At 39.3% G+C, this 22,489-nt stretch overlaps 1 protein-coding gene across 2 annotated transcripts in view; it reads right to left on the bottom strand.

Annotated features, from left to right (window-relative positions):
• MTARC2 (mitochondrial amidoxime reducing component 2) overlaps positions 1-20,598 on the bottom strand; it is a 36,876-nt gene extending 16,278 nt beyond the window's left edge. Inside the window, exons 1-4 of one of the 2 annotated variants that reach the window (XM_036754596.1) lie at positions 20,067-20,598; positions 2,207-2,380; positions 1,098-1,260; positions 198-338 (exon numbers count right to left, since the gene is read on the bottom strand). In XM_036754596.1, coding sequence (XP_036610491.1) covers positions 198-338; positions 1,098-1,260; positions 2,207-2,380; positions 20,067-20,371 — 783 coding nt within the window. In that variant the 5' untranslated portion in view covers positions 20,372-20,598. The remainder of the gene's footprint in view (positions 1-197; positions 339-1,097; positions 1,261-2,206; positions 2,381-20,066) is intronic. The other variant, XM_036754597.1, reaches the window with a different exon arrangement.
• Positions 20,599-22,489: the final 1,891 nt, after the last annotated feature.

Below are 22,489 nucleotides of genomic sequence, written 5' to 3'. Positions count from 1 at the left end.
TCAAAGGTAACTCTTCTAGGCATATCTAAATCAAGATCATTAACTCAACTAAGAGGGTCTTTCTTTTTAGGTTCTTTATACTGCTTAACACAAACGATGGCACTTAATAGTTTTACTGATTTAATATTGAACTTTAAAAAACAGTCGACTGTGAAACAACTCCAGAAGAGATGTTACAAATGAAGTTCACAGCTTACCTCCTCAAAAGCACTGCAACCAGTCACCACGATATTTGGCCTAAATTGTTCCATTTTGATTTTCTTCTCAAGCCTGGTATTAAGATCCGACAGGGAAGCTTCTGAGATCATCATGATGGGAGAGCAGTCAGGATAAGCCACCTGCCACAGGAATATATCTCAATGACCATCGGGGAGAGCCCTAAGGTGGTCCTCTTCTTCAGTTTCACCCATAAGGCTTGGGTGGGTCACTCTGAGAGAACTCTCTAGGGGAGGGGTGGACAGCCTGCAAGCTAGGGGGCCACATATGGCCTCAAGATGGCACGGTCCCCATCCCTGCTCTAGGGGCTTATTTGGCAAGGAAAACACATTGAAAAGCAGAAATAGCTCATTGCAGAGAAGTGGGTGATCGAGAAGGAAAATTTGGTCACTATTTTGTCAGATTAACTTTGCTGAAAGACTTTTTTGATCCCAACACTGAACTATTTCTGTATGCCCAGTCTCCACAGTTTGTTGCTCAGATAGCACAGTTATGTATTTACGGGCCATGACCGTCTCCTCTGCTCATACTTCAAAATGTTAGAGGAAACAGTGTCTTGGAGTTCTGTCTGGGTTACAGGGCAGAAGCAACTCTGTGGATATGGTAGGGGCACCGAAGAGGGTAGGAAAGCATGAGGAAGAATGAGCAAGAAAATAAAATGTAAGAGAGAAACACGTTTCAGCCCTTCATCACTAAATAATTTGGTGTCTGAAGCCCTCTTGCTCTGCTTCGCCTGGTTTCAGTCATCATCTTTCATAGGCTTAATTAAGTCAAGTAACGGACACAGGAGAAAAGAAAAGTTGATCCCTTTCTCTACCACCTCCCCTCAAAAAAGCTATTAGAAGAGGTGGGGGCAGGGGAAAACCCCACTCTCATCTCACCTGATAATTCTGAACAGAGGGATGGAAAATTTCTTTTGACTTTCTTCCTGCCATGTGGGTCTCAAACTGAACCAGTCGATATGCTTCTGTTTTTAAGAAGCTGGTGATCCACTGAGCTACTTCATCTCCACAGTCTCTACCCTGAATGTCAACGCCAAATATCCTGTGGGAGGGTTATAAGAGAAAACAGGGATTACAAGGAGGTCAGTGCTCAGAGGGATGGTCAATATAAAAAAAAATTAAACTTTCCACCTAAAAATACCATCCAATTTCCCTTCTACTATGAACAGCCTAACCAAACCTTTTGTCAGGACTTCACTATCCCAGAAGCCCATCCAGCCTTTGTAGTATAGCCTGTGTAGCCTGTGCTCTTTACAATTTATGGCTGAGCTCAGGAGCTTCAGTGTTGTTTTATATGGTGGCTTCATATCACGAGATATTTACCCAGCCTCTCTGGTCAGAGTCATCTCCTCTGCTGCCCAGCACCTACTCCCCAGCCCAAAAAACTTGGAATTACATTTGATAATTTTTTATTCTTCAACTCATACATCTTCTTGTAAGGGGTGGGATGAAGTTCCCTTGTCTTGCTCCTGTACCAGGATCTGAGTTAAGTTGATCTCAGCCCTAACCAGGGCAGGAAGAAAAAACTGCTTGCATCTAGGCTCTGAAAGCTTCTTATGCCTGAAAGGATATTTCCAAAAGCCCCTTCCTCTATCCTGCTTCTGTTTCTGATATTGCTTTGAACAGACTCCAGAGTCAGCATTCTTTCCAATTACTTATGCTGCCTCACAATAGAAGGCACTAGGTAGTCAGACAATTCTCCCGGGATATGTCCTGAAGCCTAGAATTCAAAGATTCTTGCCCTATACCTCTCCACTTATTCTTTATCCCCCCCCCACCTTTTCCCAGATGCAGATAAGCTTGCATTCTTTTAAATCCTTTATGAATTTCAATGCATATGCCTTCTATTACGTTTTGGATGAATCCTAGCATTGAAATAAAGCTTTGAGAACCCTAAAAAAAGAAAAACCAGCTCTTTTTCCAAAAAGGGAAGAGCAGAACCTTCCTCCTCCCAATCACACACCCCCAACCTCACTGGGGCAGAGCACCTGCAGTCCCGAATAGCATTGGTGGAAGATAGTTTTCTAGGTAGAACCAGGTCATTCATATCTGGAGCACTGAGGGTCATTTGGTCATTGTCCCACGTTATGGTGATCAGCACCAGGCGAGGCTCCTGCCTTCCAGTGACCATGTGACCGTCTTCCTTAATCACCAGCCAAAACCTACAGAGACAGAGACAGAGACAAGTTTCTATCCCATCCTTATTAGTTCTCTGATCTCCTCCTCTCTCCATCTGAAAGTACTAGAAGTGTCAGCCGAAGCGAAATGCCACGAGGCCCAACTAGAATCTAGAGATTGGCTGTGTTCCCTTGACACCTCTTGGATCTGGACTTGGAGCCAAGAAAACCTGGATTTGAATCCCACCTCTGACACAGCTATGTGACCCTGAGAATGTCACTTAATATCTCATCTGTAAAACAGTGAGCTCTAAGGTCTTTTCCAGTTCTAAATGTATGATCCTATAACATAGGGAGAAGGACGGGGTATTGGAGTTTGAACCAGGAACAGATCTGAGTTCAAATCCTGCCTCAGCCACTTACTAGCTTTGTGTCCCTGAACAAGTCATTTAATCGCTCTTGGCCTCAGTTTCCTCATCTAGAAAATATGGACAATAATAATAACAATAATAATAATAATACTTAGCTCATGAGGTTATTGTGAGGATCAAGTGAGAAAACACGTATAAAGTGCTACACAAACCTTAAGGCGTTAGCTAAATGCTTACAAAAATGCTAGCTGTTATTAGTTATGAGAGATGTGTTTCCACCAGATAGAGTCCAGGGAAATCATCAAGATTCCAAGAGGAAATAAAAAGCAACTTAGATTGGAGATCACACCTCATGAAATATGACAGAGCCTCCAGAGGGACGGGGTCTGCTGCTTCAGAGGTATAAAAAACCCTCAGCTAAGAAAATTCCCTCTAACAATGGGTCACCAACTTTTCTGTAACACAGTAACATAGAGAGTTGCCTATGACATTGAGAAGTGACCCCCCCCTCCCCAGCATCACAAAGCCACTAGGTGTCATTTGGGGACTTGAATCCAGATCCAATTGGCTCTCTATCCAGGACAGTTCTCTGCCTCTCTCCATAAGGTAGTTTATTTAGTGAGCTTGGAGAACCTCATTCATCAGAAGTTCCACCCCCACCCACCTTCTCCCTCACCCCATCTCCCAACTCCCAACTAGATACATTAGACTCTAAACAGGAGTGGGGAAAGTGCAAGGTTCTAGAATCCTTTGACCTGGAATGAGATGGGATCACTCCGGATTACTCAGCATTACTGCCACCTAAAATAAATCTCCTAGGTAAGGATCCCAAGCTTCTGCACCCAGAGGTCCACAAAACAGCATCTGGGATGGGACTTTGATGGAGTGAGAAGCACAGTGGATCCTGAGTCACAGTACCTGAATTCAAATGTTGCCTCTATCTCTTAGTACTTGCATGGCCTTGGATTAGACAGCCTCTAAGGTCCCTTAAATCTGTGGTTCAAATTCTGTTCTGCCTAATGTAACTGACTCCTCATCATGAATCATTCGTGCTTATTCAGTATTCTGAAATCCCTCACTACCTTGACCTTGCTTAAGAAGCGAAGCTTTACCAGTCCAAGTTTGATAGAGAGCTATACTGAGACTTCCAAACTCATGCTTTGGACAGAACATAGTGTAAACAAGCAGGTGAATGGGGGACTCTCTCTCTCTCTCTCTCTCTCTCTCTCTCTCTCTCTCTCTCTCTCTCTCTCTCTCTCTCTCCCTCCCTCCCTCTTTCTCTCTCTCTCCCTCCCTTTTTGTATGCGTGTTTGTGTGTTTTACAAAGTAAGCATCAGATGAAGTCTTCAGATGATCCTTACCCTCCTGATTGCCAAGCTTTTGTCTTTGCCTTCTCTTTCTCTCTCACCACTCCTTCCCTGTGCAATCTCTTCTGTGTTCAGAGCTTCATCTACCACTTCTTTGCAGAGGATTCCTCCACTTAAATCTACAGCCCCCATTTTTCCATCTCCTCTGGTGGCAATCACCACCTAGGTGCAGGATTTTGGCTCCTCATGCCTGGTCTAATGCAATAGCCTGCTGATTGGTCTTCATGCCACAATTTCTCCCCACTCCTCTGCATCCTCCATTCAACCTCCAAAGTGATTTTCCCAAAGCACGGGTCCAACCATCTCACAATGCCCCACACTCAATAAACTCCATTGGCTCCCCATCACCTCCAAGATTAAATCATTTGTTTGATAGTCAAAGTCTTTCATAACCTAGGTACCCCGACATACACACATACTTTTCCAGTCTTCTTGCACCTTGCACCACCCCCACATACTCTATGATCCAATTACACTGACTTCCTTGCTGTTCCTCAAACAAGATATTCTGTGCCCTAATTCTGGGCATTTTCACTTGCTGTCCCCCATCCCTAGAATGCTCTCCCTTGTCATGTCTACCTCCTGGCTTCCCTCAACTCCCAGCTAAAATCCCATCTTCTGCAGGAAGCCTTTAGCAATTAATTATAGGGCCTTCCCTTTGTTGATTATTTTCTACTTATCCTGTACAGAGTTTGTCTATAGGTAGTTGTTTGTCTATCATCTCCCCACCCCCATTAAATCGTAAGCTCCTCAGGGGTAAAAACTCTTCATTGTTTTAAACCCCAATGCTTAGGACAGTGCCTGGCATATAGTAGGTAACTAAAAATTGTTTATTGACTGACTAACTGATTACAAGACATTTTCTCCTCTGGGATATCCCATGATCACCTCAAACTCAATATGTCTCTTTCTCCTAAACGTAGGTAGATTTCCTTAAGAGGTCCTGCTTTGTCCTTTAGAACCTCTAGAATGCACACTACGCCAGCAAGATCATCTAACTGTCCACATGCCCTCAAAGCAGCATCAGTGACTTTAAGCTCTACAACCAGGTCGTAGCCAACCAGCCGGTTATCACCATCATCATTATTGGTATTATTATTACTATTATTATAGCTGTTGGTAGGGAGACAAGAGGCCTCAGTGCTTATCTGTGAGGAGGAGAGCTTTCTGGTTTTGCTCAAGAATCTCATGTCTTTCCAGTATTATCATCTATCATTGCTCTCCACACACTATCCTCGAGTGAAACCAGAAAGCCCTCTTCCCCACCCTGCAGTCTTTCGTCTCCTTAGCAGCAACAGTAATAGTTACAGCTGTACTAAGAACAGCAATGGTGACGGTGATAACAGGCATTGACAGCACTTTAAGGTTCGCAAAGCATTTAATAAATATTATCTCACTGTATTTTCACAACAATCCTGGGGTGTTGGTTCTATTATGACACCCATTCTACAGCTGAGGAAACTGAGTCAGACAGAGGCTAAGTGAGGTGCCCAAGGTTACACAGCTGGGAAGTGTTTGATGCCAGATTTGAATTCAGGTCTTTCTGCCTCCATGTCCAGTGTTCTACCCATTGCACTTCCAAGCTCCTTCCACACATTTCTTCAGGCTGTCAATAGTTAAGAACTGACTTTTATCGAGCACTTCACACATACCATCTCATTCGCTCCACAAAATAACTCAGTGAAGTAAGAACTACAAACCAGATGCCAAAAAGGATGAACACACCGGTCGGCTGTGACCTGGTTCCAGAACTTAAAATCATTGATGCCGCTTTGAGGGCATGCGGACGGCTAGATGATCTTGCTGGCGTAGTTCACATTCTAGAGGTCTTGAAGGATGAAGCAGGACCTCTCAAGAAAATCTACCCATGTATCATTCAGGACCCTAGGTCAACTTTAGATGAAGTGGGAATCTCTACTCCAAAGGAATTTGAGTCTAGACAAAGCATAAACTCTTATGGATCAGATTCCTAAGGATTAATTGGCGATGCTACTGGATTATACACATTTACCTGGAGATACTGATGATAAAAATGTTATTTGAACATGTTTTTCTTTATTGTGTCCCTATATGCATAACATTTATTTGGACCTTAATAAAAGGAAAAAAGTTTGAACTTAAAAAAAAAACCCATGGATTCCACCTGACTATGAGTCCAGCGTTCTTTCAACCATACCGTGCTGCTTCTAGACTGAGTGTGCTCTTTTCCTCTTCTCATCTTTAGTACCCAAATTCCTTTGTGAAGTCTTCTCTGATTTCCCCCATCAATAATGACTTTTCTCCTCAGACCTCATAGAACCCTTTGCTTTGTAACTCAATAAAACACTCATCTTATAATATCACATATTTTATTCATGTCAATGAATACTATATTACAAATCACATGAGGCCAAGAGGCTAAGCAGCACCGTAGACAGAGCACGGGGCCCAGAGTTCAAAGACCTGAGCTCAGATCTGGCTTTAAACACATACTAACTGTGTGACCCTGGGCCAGCCTCTGTTTCCTCAAGTATAAATTGGAGATAATAACAATACCTACCTCACAGGGTTGTTGCGAGGACCAAATGAGATAATATTTGTAAAAAGCTCTTAGCACAGTGCCTGGCACATAGTAGATGCCATATAAATGTGTATTCCTTTTTCCCAAGGAGACTGTCTTTCCAAACTTTCCAAGTCCCTCCAGTGCCTAGCACAGCAACCTACATATAATGGTTTCATAATAAATGTGTTTTGTTATATTCTTTTTATCATCTGAAGAGTTCTAAGATGAGAAGAATGGAGAAGCATCACCCTTTCTAAAATGGTTTCCAAAGAGTGCATATGAAGTTTCTTTCCACAGTGAGATGTTTTGAATATCTTGAAATGTCTTATATGGTTTAGGTATGAGGTCAAAAAGGAATGGAGAAAATACTCTCTTGAGAGTCCTTTTGTCTCTATAGGCAGAATACCATTAACTCTCAGATTAGCTGAAAGGTTACGTGCTTGTTATTACAGTTGAAAAAGCAGCAAACGAAACCCGTATGTAGCTATAGATTAATACATAGATAGATACATAGATACATAGAGAAATACATAGATAGACAGATCAATGTGAAAGAGAGAGAAGACAAAGAGGAAAGAGGAGGAGAGAGAGAGTGAGAGAGAGAGAGAAAGAGAGAGAGTGAGAGAGAGAGAGAGAGAGAGAAAGAGGAGAGGGAGAGAGGTAGAGGTGTTTGTATTGCCTTCATAATCCTATTCAAGGATAAAGACGAAAGCTAAAAGATGTGGTTTCTATGATATCCCAGCCACAACCTAAGGAAATAAACAGGTAATAATATTTATCACCTTCTGTTCAAATAATAACCTTTATCACCCACTACAAAGTACTGTTGTCCAATAAATTAGTAGTTATTGCCATTCTTCCATATTTGGAAATAATGGTGTGGGGTTATTCAGGTCCATGTTATCAGAAACCAGAATGCAGTCATAATCTGTAACAGTTTACAACATATTTTTTTCAAATTTAAAAAAATATTTCACATTTAAAACATTATTCTAGCTTTATTTAAAATTATGGTGCCCTTCATACCTAGAACACTATGTGTGGTAGTTTCACTCCCCACACTACAATAAAGATATAATGGAGCTATAGAATTTTCAGAAAAAGGCAAATGATTATGAGATGGCAGGAAGTTGGGATGTTGAATAAACTAAAAAGATATCAACTCCTCAGTCAAAAAAAGGTAAACTCTGAAGACATTATTAAAATTTACAATAATAACAACTCACATTTATATAGACTCTAAGGTTTACTAAGTATTTTCAGCACAACTATCCTATGATGTAGGTAACACAAGTATTATTAGTCTCACTTACAGACAAGTAGTCTGACGCTCACATAGATTAAGTGACTTGATCACTACACAGTAAGTGATTGGTAGAACCAGATCCAAATCCAACTTTCTTTTCATTATCTGAAAAAATTTTGATAGACAACAGAGACAGGATGAATGTGGGCATATTCACCAAATAGTAAAATACTAAAAGACACCTTCTGTGAAACTTGAGGTAATTTGGGGACAAAGAGAACTATCAGTAACTTTTTATTTGGGAGTACTAAATTTACAATATTCATTCAATTAAAAATTCCTTGGAATGGTTCCAGGAAGATTTGAAATTTCTTTTAAAATGGCAGAGAAGAGAGCATCTATAGATAAAACTGAATGGATAACAGATGCAAAAGCAGAACAGGTTTGGCAACATTTTTGTAGCAACCTGTTCTCATCAACAAGGCTATGTTAAAAGTACCCGAGGCTTATATATTACCCTGAGGCTTATATATTACCCTTTAAGGTTTATAAAGCACTTTACTATTGTATTTGATCCTCAAAACAGTCTTGTGAGCTAGGCATTAAAGATAGCATTATCTTCATTTTATAAATAAGGAAAAAGACTCAGAGAGGTTAACATATTTGCACATAGTCAACCACTAGCAAGGGCCAAAGGTGGAATTCACATTCATATCTCTCCTGACTCCAGGGACAATGCTTCTTCCGCTATATATCAAGCTGTCTCTCCTTTGAGCACCTCACCACCCAATATGAGGAAGTGGAAAAGGAACTTAAAATGAAGCCGGGAAAAGCATCCAGATCTGACTAAACATACACAAGACAAATCAATGTTGGAGACAATACAATTTTGAAATTATTAAGGGACCAATTTTAAGAATTTCAAAGAGGAAAAGACAGATATTTGAAAAAGCAGAAAATATAGTTTATCTATAAAGCAATTAAGAAGACATCAATAGCTACAAACTCATATGCCACCATTCTCATCTCTATGAGATCTTTATGAAAATGGTATACGGGAAGGGCAACCTTGATGAAAGTATGAGACAGATACAGGCATATTTTTTCAGACCATTTTCTATACCAGACTATGGCATCACAGGAACACAACTGACTGAGAGATGTGGAGAATGCATGATTCTGCCATGCTTGTTGTTTGATGAAAACAGTGGGGCACTTGACTGGTGGAGAGAAACTGTAGTTTTATACACACACATATGTATGTATATATACATATATAGTCAAATTGAAAAAAAATCTTTGCACCATATGCACACATACATATACGCTGATTTAATTCAATTCACAAACAATAAGCACCTACTGTGCTCAATGAATCAACTAGCATTTATTAAGCACTTATTCTGTGCCAAGTGTTATGCCAGGCTCTGAGGACACTGACTATGGTGTGCCCATTGCATCAAGACTATAATACTTCAAGGCTTCGTCAATAGCCACTCAGGAGAGGCCAGTCTAACAATTCACGCCCAATAGATTTGGCTAATGTGTGGCTTAGTTTTGCTGAACTGCATCTTTTTTTTTCTTTTATCTCTTCCTCCTCCTCCTATTATTTAATATTATACTATATCAGGAAACTGGTTAGCTGTGTGGTTTTAAGCCAAGTTACCTCAGTTATGTGAATTGTAATGTGTTTAAAGAAATGCCTAACATTAACTTGATAACTTACTATATCAGAGAGATTGTTAGAAATGTGAATTCTTTAATTCTTTTGGGTTATGAATTTAAATTGTAAAAACACTGCTGTAAAAAAATAATAGTGACAGACTAGTAACTGAGTTAGGGTGTCAGTATTTTAAGATTTCAGGATCTAGCCCCAAGTTTAAGTGGTTATAGTGCAGTGATTTGACTTCAGTTAAGAGCTAGAAGTTGCAAAGGAAAAGAATTTTAGAAAGCAGTCTGTAACCAGCTATAGTCTAAGAGTAAGGTTAGATCATCTGGTTAATCAGGTTTATCCACCTTTTGGGATAAATTTGTAGGAAGGCCTTATTAAATCTAACACTACATAAGTATTGGATATGGTAAAGATATCGATTATTGTGATTTGTGATTATCATATGAGATCTTATATTTTTCCTTGTATTGTTCAATTATTTACTTATTATTTAATTCAACTCTTTTAAGTAACTCTGAAAGCTCTGGAAGATTTTTGTCTGGGGAAACTGGCCATGCCCTCTCAACATTAAGTCAAATTCCTTAGGTCTCTTTGATTAGGCAAAAAGCAAAGAGTCTTGGTCACATTTTTGATAATAACAGTTTATACTTTTTGTAAAACTTTATATGTATTTCCTAGTATAGTAGCTTGAAATTCCCAGGAGAATGGGAATGGGGAGCTGGAATGCTCTTTATCTAGGCCGCTCTTTGATAAGTCTCAAAGGGAGAGACAAGGAATCCTTGCTCTTTCAAGAAACAAAGGAAAAGGTTATTTGGGGCTGGGAATTGTTATCACGTGTCTTTTAAAAAAGGCAGGGGCAGGGATATATGAATTTATAGATAATAATCATTTTTCTTTTAAAGTACAAAAAGTATTAGACCTTAGAAATTAAAATGTTGCCATTAGCGATTATAAATCCAGATTTAATTTGACTTAAGCCAAAATCTATCCCGAAGGCAATAAGAATTAGGTCTGAGGGGCTGCTAGGTGGCGCAGTGAGTAGAGCATCAGCCCTGGAGTCAGGAGGACCTGAGCTCAAATTTAATCTCAGACACTTGACACACTTACTAGCTGTGTGACCTTGGGCAAGTCACTTAACCCTAATTGCCCTGCCCCCCCCACTGCAAAAAAAAAAAAAAAACAAGAATTGGGTCTGAGAGTTCTCCCTTTATCGGTATTATTATGGTAAATTATAACCTAACATGAAAAATATTTGTTCTTTGGCATTAATAAATTTATTAGCTGTATGGTTCCAAGAAAGTTCTATTTACCTCAGTTTACTGTTCTGTAAGGGGATGATAATAGAACCCACCTGGCAGGATTATTGAGAAGATCACATAATTGTAAAGTGCCTAGCATAGTGCTTGGCATAGAGGGCAAAAGTTATCTGAATGTTAATTGTCTTCATTATCTCTTTAATTAGACGTAATTGCTTCATACTTGATAACTTTATATGGGTTTTAGACGTTATCAGTATACAATGCCAAAGTTGATGAGACTGATGAGGTAGAAAGGAGTGCTTGAGGCAGATGGAGCAAGCAGGATGCAGGATGTGAGATATGAAATAAAATGCATGATGTGACCAGCCAGAAAAGGGATCAAAGAAGACTAAATCCCCCCACCTTGGACTTATCTGTGTACTTTCACAAAGCACCCCCAACTATGTGACATTTGGGAGCAGCCCTTCCCCCTTTCCTGTTCTCCTTGCTTATCTGTATGACAAAAACACCTCCAGACTACCTGGCATTCTAGAGCCAGGCCCCTCCCTCCTCCCATTCTCGTGCTCCCCTTGCCCCTATCCCGTCAAATTGTATTTAAACCAGATGCCTAACCTGGCTAAATCCTCTGCCTCCCATGGGAGCAGGACCACTGGGTGTGTTACCCTAATGAATGCCTGTCTTTAACTTGGAGATTGTCTGAGTGAATTATTTCAAGACACTGGGACCCACCTGTCTACTTTCATCAAGATGAATGATTTACTGCATAAGGTAATTTGGAAGCACATTCATCTGAATTGGTAGTGGGTTTGTTTCAAATCTGAAATACATATTGTTCAGGCTATTGTTATGTTTCTAAGTTTTCTTATATTGTATAAATTGGTAAACAATTATATTGGCTATTTTGTTAGAATAGCAATTCCTCTTATAGTCTAGATGTTGCCAGATTAAAAGAATTGTACTGTCGGAAAAAAAAAAAGAATGAATGTAGGAAGCTGCTAGATCACTCTATCAGCCGGGCTGACCATGTGTTGTAGTGTCCTGAAGTACTGTAATTTACGAAATTATAAACTTGAGAGTTTTGCCCATATTAAAAGAAAGTTTCACCAAAAATTATTTGGCTATTATTTATGAAAGCTGTGAGATTGTTAACTAAGCTATTTGGAGTTATTGTTTTAATCAAGTATTTACATAGATATTTTAAAAGAAAATTAGTAATTGTACAAAGAAAAGATCTTGTAAAATCTCCTTTGTAAACCTACAAGGATTCTTAGAATTATCTACTCATAAATAATAAATTCTTATCAACCCTGTGCAAGAGTTTTCTCTGTTGTGGAATTCCTACTGAGTAAATGGGAATCCTTGCACAAAATGGAGGTATAATTTTCAAGCTTGTTGCATCTGAGGATATGTGTGTGTGTATATATACATATTATATATATATATATTTATATATATATATATATATATAGTGTGTGTGTATATGTATGTATACATATATGTATATATTATATATATAAATTTGGAGTTTGATAGCAATTGGCCAGTGTTGATTTTCTAGGGGTTTAAGTGAACTATAGTGAACTATCACATATCTGCTATCTATGTGAGATTCCAGAATGTAATTATTTTCTTAATTTCTAGTGATATGTTTAAAGACAAAGGGAAGAAAAAGATACTGAGCAAATTTTTAAAGGCCTGGTGAACTTTGTTATTGTGATAAGGCTAATTTAATTGGGTATATTCTTTTTGGCTTATAAAAGACTGAATCTCTTTCCCATTGCAATTCCTAGTTCCCATTCCCCCCTCATCAAAAGGTGTTTCCCATTGCAAACACCTTTTGATGAGGGGGGAATGGGAACTAGGAATTTTGTGATGATTAGGAATTTATTTTATTACAGTACTTTGGGATTTATTTATGCTACTTAAAGACAATTTATACCAACTTAGTTTTGATAAATTCCAATTTTAAAGATTTACTTTGCTCTAAGGTTGAACAAGAGAGAGACATCTGTCATCTCAGAGGTTTCCAACTAATTTACTTCATGAAAGTTTAGTGATTATCCTTTTTAACAGCAGGATAAATTTTAATCTGTTTTTAAGAAAGAAATACTTTTAGGAAGACACATTTAAGTAAAAAAATCTTTTGTAAAAAATCTGTGATATTTACACTGATTTAACTACCAATTTACTACTAATTTTTATTTGTAAGCCAATTTATTACAATATTTTGATGGTATTGATAACAGTTATGTCCAAACCTACTGTGAATTTCTTCGTGGTATTCTTAGATGTGTTGTGTCCTTGGACCAACATCACATGGGCAATTTAAGAGAAATGTCAACAGTCAGCAGCAAAATGGAATCAACAAGGGGCAGCTACGTGGCGGAGTGGATAGAGCACGGCCCTGGAGTCAGGAGGACCTGAGTTCAAATCCAGCCTCAGACACTTACTAGCTGCCTGTCGCTAGGCAAGTCCCTTAACCCCCATTGCCCTCAAAAAAAAAAAAAAGGAAAAGAAAATCAATGGAATCAACATCTGACATCTAGGGCTAGTGAATATCTGTCCCTGAAAATAAGGGAGGGAGGTTACCTTGCAAAAGTTTGGACGTTCCTATACAAAAAAAAAAATCTGTCCACCTGGTTCCATACATGCCAGGCTACTAGTGGTGTAGGCTTTGAGGATCAGTTTTGACGCTATCATAACTATGTCCCTGCTTATAACTCTCATAGCCAACTTCTATTATCAGGGTAAAGAAAAAGTGGAAGTTTGCCATTGCAATACTGGATCTGTTATTAAGTTAATACTAAAGCATCTGAATTACTGTAATAAGCTGTGAGTGGGAAAGATCTTACTGTTTTAATCTGAATTTGTTGTCATTCCATGGCCTAAGCAACAGTCAAGTTAGTGCTTGAACTTGTCATATGTATAAGATTCAATTCTTGAGTGTCTCATTCTTTCAGAATGATATAAGTATAATTAGACAAAGGTAAACAAGCTTGTGAAACAAAGATGTAATCTATTAACTTGTGAGGTTAAAGTCAGAAACCTCTTTTGTTTTTGTTTTAAGGAATAGGATTTCAGGACGGCCAGCTATGTTAGTGAAGAGTAGTAATTTATAAGCTATCTTGTGTCACCCTAATGGGAAATCTGATTTTATTTATGTTTGTTATTTAATCTAGGATTAGAATATGTGTAGAAATGCATGCAAACTACTTAAGAGTCACCTTAAATATGTTTCCATTGTTTAAAGGGATCATGAGAGTGGTAGTTTATGTTTATGTTCATTTGAACATCATTAATAACTAAACCTGTTTTAGCTATTATTATATTAGTTATTGTTATTATTATGTGTATTTCACATAATCTGTACACAGTTTGGGATTGTTTTATTTACACATCCCATCCCAAGCCTTATAGTGTTTGCTATTAAGCACCTTAAAGCAAAATCATTTGTATAATATTGAACTTGGGAATGAAAAAACATCTACTCGGCATGAATAGTAGTTATATCAAGTTGCAATTTTTTATGATAAATCTCTTCCTGTTACCAATGTGAGATTATAGTCAATACTTGTTATCTCTAGGATATGCGATCATTGAGAGGTGAATCCAGCTGAAGCTCTGATTATTGCAGCTTGCTATTTAAGACCTTATGGGACTGTTACTTTATATTATTCTAGGTCTGACTGCAAGTATGAATATAATGATCCATGATGCCAGCAACCCTATGGGGTTTACATACATGAACTTCCGGTGGAGTTCTTATGGAGAAAAATTGGGAGAACAATTTTTGGCATGGGCTAAGGTAGAATTCTCCTGACTCAATTTCCCCAATAGCATTTCTGGAATGGAAAATATCCCACCTGGCTGCCTTTAAGCCTGGTTTATATAACTTTCACTTGGAACTGACATCAAAATAAGGAACACTTTTCCTTATGTCCCTATTTTTTATGGCAAATTTACATAATCATGTTAGATGATCAGTATGAACACAATATTAAATCTTTACCTTATAGGCTAATGCTGGAGCATCTGAGTTACTACAGCAAGATGCAGGTATAAGATTTGAGCTATTTGGCCTAGAATTTTAGTCCTTTCTATACTCCAGACAACTAATTAAGGATTTAGCCTTGACATCTGTTACTAGTTATATATTCCTTCATAAGTAAGGTCCTTTAATTTCTCATAATGGTATGAGGATAATTAGGCAAATGATGCAAAGATTTGTGAAGTCAGGATATGATGCCGTTATTTAGTTCGTATCATAACTGTCTCAGTTCTGTGTTAAGGAAAGGGATATCAACAATTAGTTATCTTAGATGAAGAATGGCTTGTGGTCTATCTTGTAAATGCCTTAAAGAGACATCCACTTTTGTTAGGGTTTATTCATTTGAATACGACTAGAAGTTGGAAATGTTTCATTATAAGTAACTTACTTGATTTGCACTGTTTTGAAATTGATTATTAATGTATTTATATATACCATTCAGAACCTTTTATTATAACTGAAGTTAATCTGGCAATTTTTAAATGAATTCATTTTTATATTAGAGTCCATTTTATAAAAAATGTTAATAATTCCTTATCAGAATCTCAAGTTAATCTGGCAATTTTTAAATGAATTCATTTTTGTATTAGAGTCCATTTTATAAAAAATGTTATTAATTCCTTATCAGAATCTCATCCTCCTAATGGGGGAACGAATAATGCCAAGCATAAAAATTAGGTTGTAATTTTCTGTTTGTATCTGAGTTTCACGTACATATACACATATATATGTTTGTCCATATATGTATATGTGTGTGTGTGTGTATTGGCCAACCTAAAATTGTCAAATTCCTGGTCTAAAAGCTTCCAAATTTGATTTTATGATAGTACAGATATAAGGGTTGATTTAACTTTCACTGTTTGACCTGGTTACTGGCAAAGTAAATTTAAAATTGGGTTAAGACATCTTAGATTTTTAATGGAGAAAGAGGATCTCTACAAGTGACTTGAGTCTGGAAACGTCTCTGAGATCACACCCAGACCAGAGAGCTGCATCAGATGGTGTCCCAAGAATCAGAGAGCTGTATGAGATGAGACTTGTAAGCCATAAATGGACAATTATTTTTGCTTTTTTCCTTTGCGTCTTTTATCTGTAAGGTCTACTTACTAAAGGAGACTGCCCCCTTTGGTTTTGTCAATGTGTCGATCAGTTTCTCCCCTTTTTTGCCCTTACATTGTTAGCCATCATAAGCCCCATAGTTAAGAAAATCAGTGATTCATTCAGAAGACTTCCTCTCTCAATTAGAATCAAATGGGGGAATGTGAGAAATGAATATTTCTCTCTTTAATAATTAATTATTATATTAGAACCAAGTTTTTCTATTTTTCTACTTCCTCATCCAGAAATCAACCAATGAGAAAAATCTCTGTTAAAGATTTACCTAGGCCAAAATCTAATCAGACAGGAAAAAATGTATTTGAAAAAAATGTATTTAGTACTTTATTTTTCCTCAGTTACATGTAAAAATTTTTAACATTCATTTTTTAAAACTTTGAGTTCCAAATTTTCTCCCCTCTTTCCTTCCCACTCCCCCTCCCTCACTGAGAGGGAAAGTAATTCCACATAGATTATACATATATAGTCATGTAAAACGTTTCCATGATAGTCATGTTGTGAAAGAAAACATAGACAAAAAAATTCAAGAAAAACACATAGGGTAAAAAAAGTATGCTTCAATCTGCATTCAGACACCATCAGCTCCTTCTCTGGCGGGGGGATGAACAGCATGTCTCACCATAAGTCCTTCAGAGTTGTCTTGGATCGTCATACTTCTGAGAACTGCTAAGTCATTCACAGCTGATCATCTTACAATAGTGCCGTTACTTTGTACACAGTACATTTCACTTTGCAACAGCTCATGTAAGTCTTTCCAAGTTTTTCTGAGAGCATCCTGCTCATCATTTTAATAATAATAATAATATACCACAATTTGTTCAACCATTCCCGAATTAATGGGAATACCCTCCATTTCCAATCCTTTGTCACCAGGAAAGAGCTGCTATAGATATTTTTGTACATATAGGTCCTTTTCCTTTTTGTTTTTTATGTCTTTCGGGATACAGACCTGGTAGTAGTATAGCTAGGTCAAAGGGTATGGCCCTTTGGGCATAGTTCCAAATTGCTCTACAGAATGGTTAAATCAGTTCACGACTCCACCAACAATGCATCAATGTCTCATTTTTCTCACATCCCCTCCACCATTTGTCATTTTCCTAGCAATCTAACAGGTAAGAGGTAGTCCCTCAGAATTGTTTTAATTTGCATTTCTCTAATCAGTAGTGAGTTAGAACATTTTTTCATGTGGCTATAGATAGTTTTAATTACTACATCTGAAAACTACTCATATCTAAGAAAAGAAATTTTAAGTGTAGGCTAATGGGTGTATTCCTGCTCGTTGTATTTGCTCAGACCCTGGGAAAAATGTTGATTCTCCTTATTATCAAGACAGGTGATATGGAAATTGATGTTTGACCAAGATTTGACTGACCTAAGTCACATACCCCAACGTAGCCCACCTCCCATTTGATTAACTGGTCAGAGTTGAGCACACACCCCTCAGGAATATTTCCTCTTCAAAGGGTATATAAACTGTGACCCCACTGCCACCAGGGGTCTTTGGTCTAAGAGAGACGACAAAATGACCATTCTTTTATTAATAGCCTGTTGACTTTATTAATAAAATGATTAAATTACCCAGAAACTATGTCTCTCAAACTTTTTAATCATCACACTACTACTACTACTACTACTACTACTACTACTACTAGTTCTATTACAGCTCCTACTACTAATACCCCCACCACCAATACTGGGGCTGCTGCTGCTACTACTACTACAATCATTGTCATTATTAACATTATTATGAGTTACAAGAAAAGGTTTGCTAGATAGAGATCTAGGATAAGAAATGAAGTGGTGGAATGGGAAAAAAATCTTTACATCAAATTTCTCCCCAAAGGGTCTGGTATCCAAGATATCTAAACAATTACTAAACATGCATAAGACTGATAGCCATTTCCAATTGGTCAAAGGATATGAACAAACTTCTCAAAAAAAGAATTGTAAACTATTCACAACCACATGAAAGTATGCCCCAAATCACTAATAATAAAAGAAATTAAGATCAAAACAACCCTGAGGTTTCCCCTACATTCTGCAAATAGTAAAAAATAAAAATAACCAAAAAATGGCAATAATCAATAGTGGGCATGTTGTGTGGAAGGACAGGCACACTAATACATTGTTGGTGGAGCTGTGGGACAGTACAATCATTTTAGAAAGCAATTTGTAATTATGCAAATAGAGTGATGTCTATACCTTTTGGACCATTACTAGGTTTATACCTCAAAGACATTAATCAGAAGAAAGTCCCTATAGATACCAAAATATTTACAGCAGCACTTTTTGTGATAACAAAGAATTGGAGACGAAGGAACTGCTCACCAATTAGGAAATGGATAAATAAAGCTGTAACTGTAAAGAAATATAACTGTGTTATAAAAGGTGATGCAATGAATACAGAGACACATGGAAAAATCTATATGAACTGATGCAAAGTGAAGTGAGCAGAGCCAAGAAAACATTATACACACTAACTATAGCCACATAAACAGAAAAACTGACAGAGCAAAAAAATCAAGTGACTTGAACCAAATTATAAAAATTAAGCATGATTTAAATGAAGAGATATGAAAGGACTCTCCTAACTCACCCCTCCATTCATGAAAGTGGGAAGTGTACAGCTCTTATACATTGCACACATGATTTTAGACTTTCTCAATGTATCCATCAGTTGTGTTTATTTTTCCTCTCTAAAAAATACCATATGTTACATGAGATGGCTCTGGAAAAGGAAGAGGAGGAGGGATACTTGATACAACTATGAGGATGTAAGAAATGGAAGACGTCAATAAAAACTTATTTAAAAATGAAAAAGTTCCTGCCATGCTACTGGTTGTTCTTGTTTCCTGTTCTCTTGTTTTGTCTTATTTAGGTGGCTGTTTTATTGAAAGTGACCCAGCTGGAACTAATAACCTCTCTTAGGACTAAGGATACACTTGAGAGGCCCAGCTTTCACAGCTTAACCATTGGCTCTTCAGCCAATGACTGGGCACCCATATGAGTGTGATATATCTACCTTGAAGCATCCAGCAGAGAAGTGGATGAACAGTTCAGATAATAATGAACAGCAGATAAATAAATCACCTAATCACAGGGAGGGAAGCATCCCTGAGAGATCAATTTGCTCATACCCTGCAATCCCATACAGGTCCACAGCTAAATCATCCTGGATATATCAATGCCCCATGGTGGTGTGGAAAGAGCATGGAATTACGCCTCAGAGTATATCAGCTCTGCCACTAACTGGCTTTGTGACCTTGGCCAAGTCACTTTACCTCTTAAGTGCCTCCTTTCCTCATCAACCAAAAAACACCTACTATGTGCCAAAGACTGCACTAGATTTTACTACTGTGCTGATTTTATTCCTCTGTATGGGAGTATACACAGTGACCCCTAATACACACACATCACTATTTCCTCTTTAGGATGCATGTTACAAAATAATATTATGACAGTAAGAGCCATTGCCATGTAGTCAATGAAGACATTGTCTCAGAGCCAGGAAGTTCTGGGTTCAAGTGTCATGTTTGCCACATACTAACTGTGAGACCTTGAGCAAGTCACTCTTAGTGTCTCATCTGCATTAATAGATGGAGGGTAAGTATATGAATAAAACCACAAGTCCAGTCTTTATCCCGTATGAGGATAACAGTTTGGTCTGAAATCCCTGAAAATCTTTATTAGTCTCCTACAATGCAATGATCCTGCATCATTTTTACCAAAGGCACAACCATTTTCTGGAAAGAAACTAGGTCAAAATTTAAGAACTCCAAAGTTGTGTTACATGGTGATAATGCCCCCTTGCAGTGCTGGCTGACAGAAGCTGCACCCCAGAGTGCACCTAGGTGGGCACTGATGTTTCTTCTGCTGCTAGATCTGCTTCGGGAGTACTGGACCTGGAAGAACCCGACAGAGCACAAGGACACAGTCCAGAATGACCACAGCTACTGATTTGCCTTTCCCCGTCTTCCTCTTCCGGGTAAGAGGGGTCCCTGGCTTGCCCCTCGCACTTGGACCCCACTTCTCTCTACTCTTTTACTCTACAACCCCCCACGCCACCGGCCAATCCCGGGACTGGGACAGTGCCGGGGCCCGGACTGGTACCTGTCTCTCAGGTTGCCTCTGCGCAGCCCCAACTCGGTGCATTCGGCTTCGTCCACAATTACTCCCTTGCAGGACTTGATGGGGTAGATCCAGATCTGTGCCACGGTGCCCACCTGCTGCAGCCGCCGCTGCCCCCGCCGCCGCCGCCGCCATAGCCGGCCCCTAGTGCTCCAGGCGGCCGCTCCCAGCGCCGCGGCGACCGCCAGTCCCAGCGCAGCAGCCCCGAGCCAGGCGGCTCTGGACTGCGCCGAGGCTGGGAGCGCAAGACCGAGGCGCGTAAGAGACGAGGAGGCCCCGGCGCCCATTGCAGCTGCTAGACAGCCAAAAGCAGCGTGTAGCGGACGCTGCGTGCGGCCGGCACAGGTGGGTCAGAGAACAGCACTGGACTCGCAGCAGTGTGGAGCAGGAGGGGCCAAACCTTTACCCTGGGACTCTCCCGCACCCTTTCTCCGGAGGGGCGGGAGCAGAAGTGGGGTGAGGGGTTTGTGTCACACACACACACACACACACACACACACACACACTGCTTCCCAAACTTCAGATGAAAATGCTGGAAGGCATCCAAGTATTCAGTGTCTAGTGATTAGTAAGGATTTTTATTGAACTTGCAAAGGAGTGTTTTATAAACATTAATATCTTACATAGATAAATCGCTACTGTTATTGAACTTTAACTACCGTGCTCTTTGAGTGCCAGTTTTGGACTAGGATGACTGCTTTGCAGTCTCAGATAAATGTGCACAGTAAGTTCCAGTTTATTGCCTCAGATATTAAAGGGCTTTTAAGTATGGAAAAAGTACTGAGTTTCTAAACCAAACTCCGCAGAAGTTCCACCAAACTCACCCCAACCCCCAGTCAAGTGCTTTTTCTAACTATTTCCCTGGGAATAGGGAAATCACCTCCACCCCACCCCACGCCCATTCCCCTTGTTCCCTGGAGATCGAAGAGGCTTTCCATTCCCTGGAGGTCTTAATGACCCCCTGACGTTCCGCCCATCCCCATACCCAGTCCCCCCTCCATTCCCGTCCTCACTCCCATCTTTGTCCCCATTCCCATCCCCAATCTCCTTCCCACTCCTTCTTTGCCCAGAAAAGTCAGTATCACTCTCTTCCGTTCAGATTTATTAGAATGACTAAAAGAGAGAAGATTTTAGAGATCATCTACTCCAACTTCCTCATTTTAACAGTTAAGGAAATTGAAACCCTAGGGAATGAACTGATTTGTTTAAGGTCCCAGAACAGTAAGTAGCCATATAGGGATTCGAACCCAAGTCTTCTGACTCTATCTGCAGTCCTCCCACTTTTTCACGGTGGTAGAGTGGAGGGAAAAGGGACTGAGATCCAAGAGAACTGGTTTCTACTCCTGATTTACCGCATAAGCCGTGGGACATTGGGCAAGCCATTTCCACTCTCAGGAAGCTGTTTCTTCGATTATAAAGTAAGGAAATTGATTTCATGATCTCTAAAACGTCTTCCTGCTCTAACATTACATGATCAGCGTAAAGGGGAGGTGGGGACATAAATGTTGGGAGGACCCCTCCAACCCCCCAAAAAGGATGGAAACAGTGGGAACTGTTATAGAACTATTTTCCAGAACATATTGACTAAAGTGACCAAGATTCACCTCTTTCTACACATGTACATGTACACACACACACACACACACACACACACGGTGGGGAGGGGTTGAGAGATTGTCCTCTTTTAAAATGGCGTTCCTGGGGTCTACCCGAAAACTTCCCGAGGCTGAAAACAAGAGGCTCGAATGGAAAGCAGCCAACTTTCCAGGCCTGCTATTGGCAGTTTTGTGTCCCTCCCGCCTAAGGAGAAATCACCCGTGCTCAAATAAACGGGAATACACCGAAAAGACTTTGACCGGAGTACTTCTTCACAATATGAAAGTGTGAGAGAAAACCTGGACCGGATTTAGCAAAAGCTGTAACATAGTTATACACCTCTTAAGAATCATTCCCTTCATTTCTACAATTCACACTTAGGGGAAAGAGATACGGACAGACAGAAAGAGACAGAGAGGGAGAGAGACACAGAGGCGTGGGAAGACAGGGAGGTGGAGAGAGGGAGAGGGAGAGAGAGAGATAGAGAGAAAGAGAGAGAGAGAGGTAGAGAGAGGGAGAGAGAGAGGCAGAGAGAGAGAGAGAGAGAGAGAGAGAGAGAGAGAGAGAGAGAGAGAGAAAGAGAGAGAGAGATGAATTCTGTTAAAGAAAACATTTTCTATAAAAGGCCAGATTAAACTGTGTTGCTATATGCCTTTAAACTATTAGCCTGTCTCTTTTGTATTGCAAAGAACCTAAGGGCAAGAACAGAACTTACACAAGTTGTCCCAAAAGTTTAGTTCATTTTCAAGCTTAGTCTTAAACTTTAAAATGCACTAAGATTTTGGGGATACCCCATATTTAGTGCTCTG

This window comes from Trichosurus vulpecula, chromosome 4, assembly GCF_011100635.1.
Source record: "Trichosurus vulpecula isolate mTriVul1 chromosome 4, mTriVul1.pri, whole genome shotgun sequence".
In the NCBI taxonomy this organism is placed as follows: domain Eukaryota; kingdom Metazoa; phylum Chordata; class Mammalia; order Diprotodontia; family Phalangeridae; genus Trichosurus; species Trichosurus vulpecula.
Note: the sequence above shows the minus strand (reverse complement) of the source record. Positions and strands in the feature narration are given on the sequence as shown.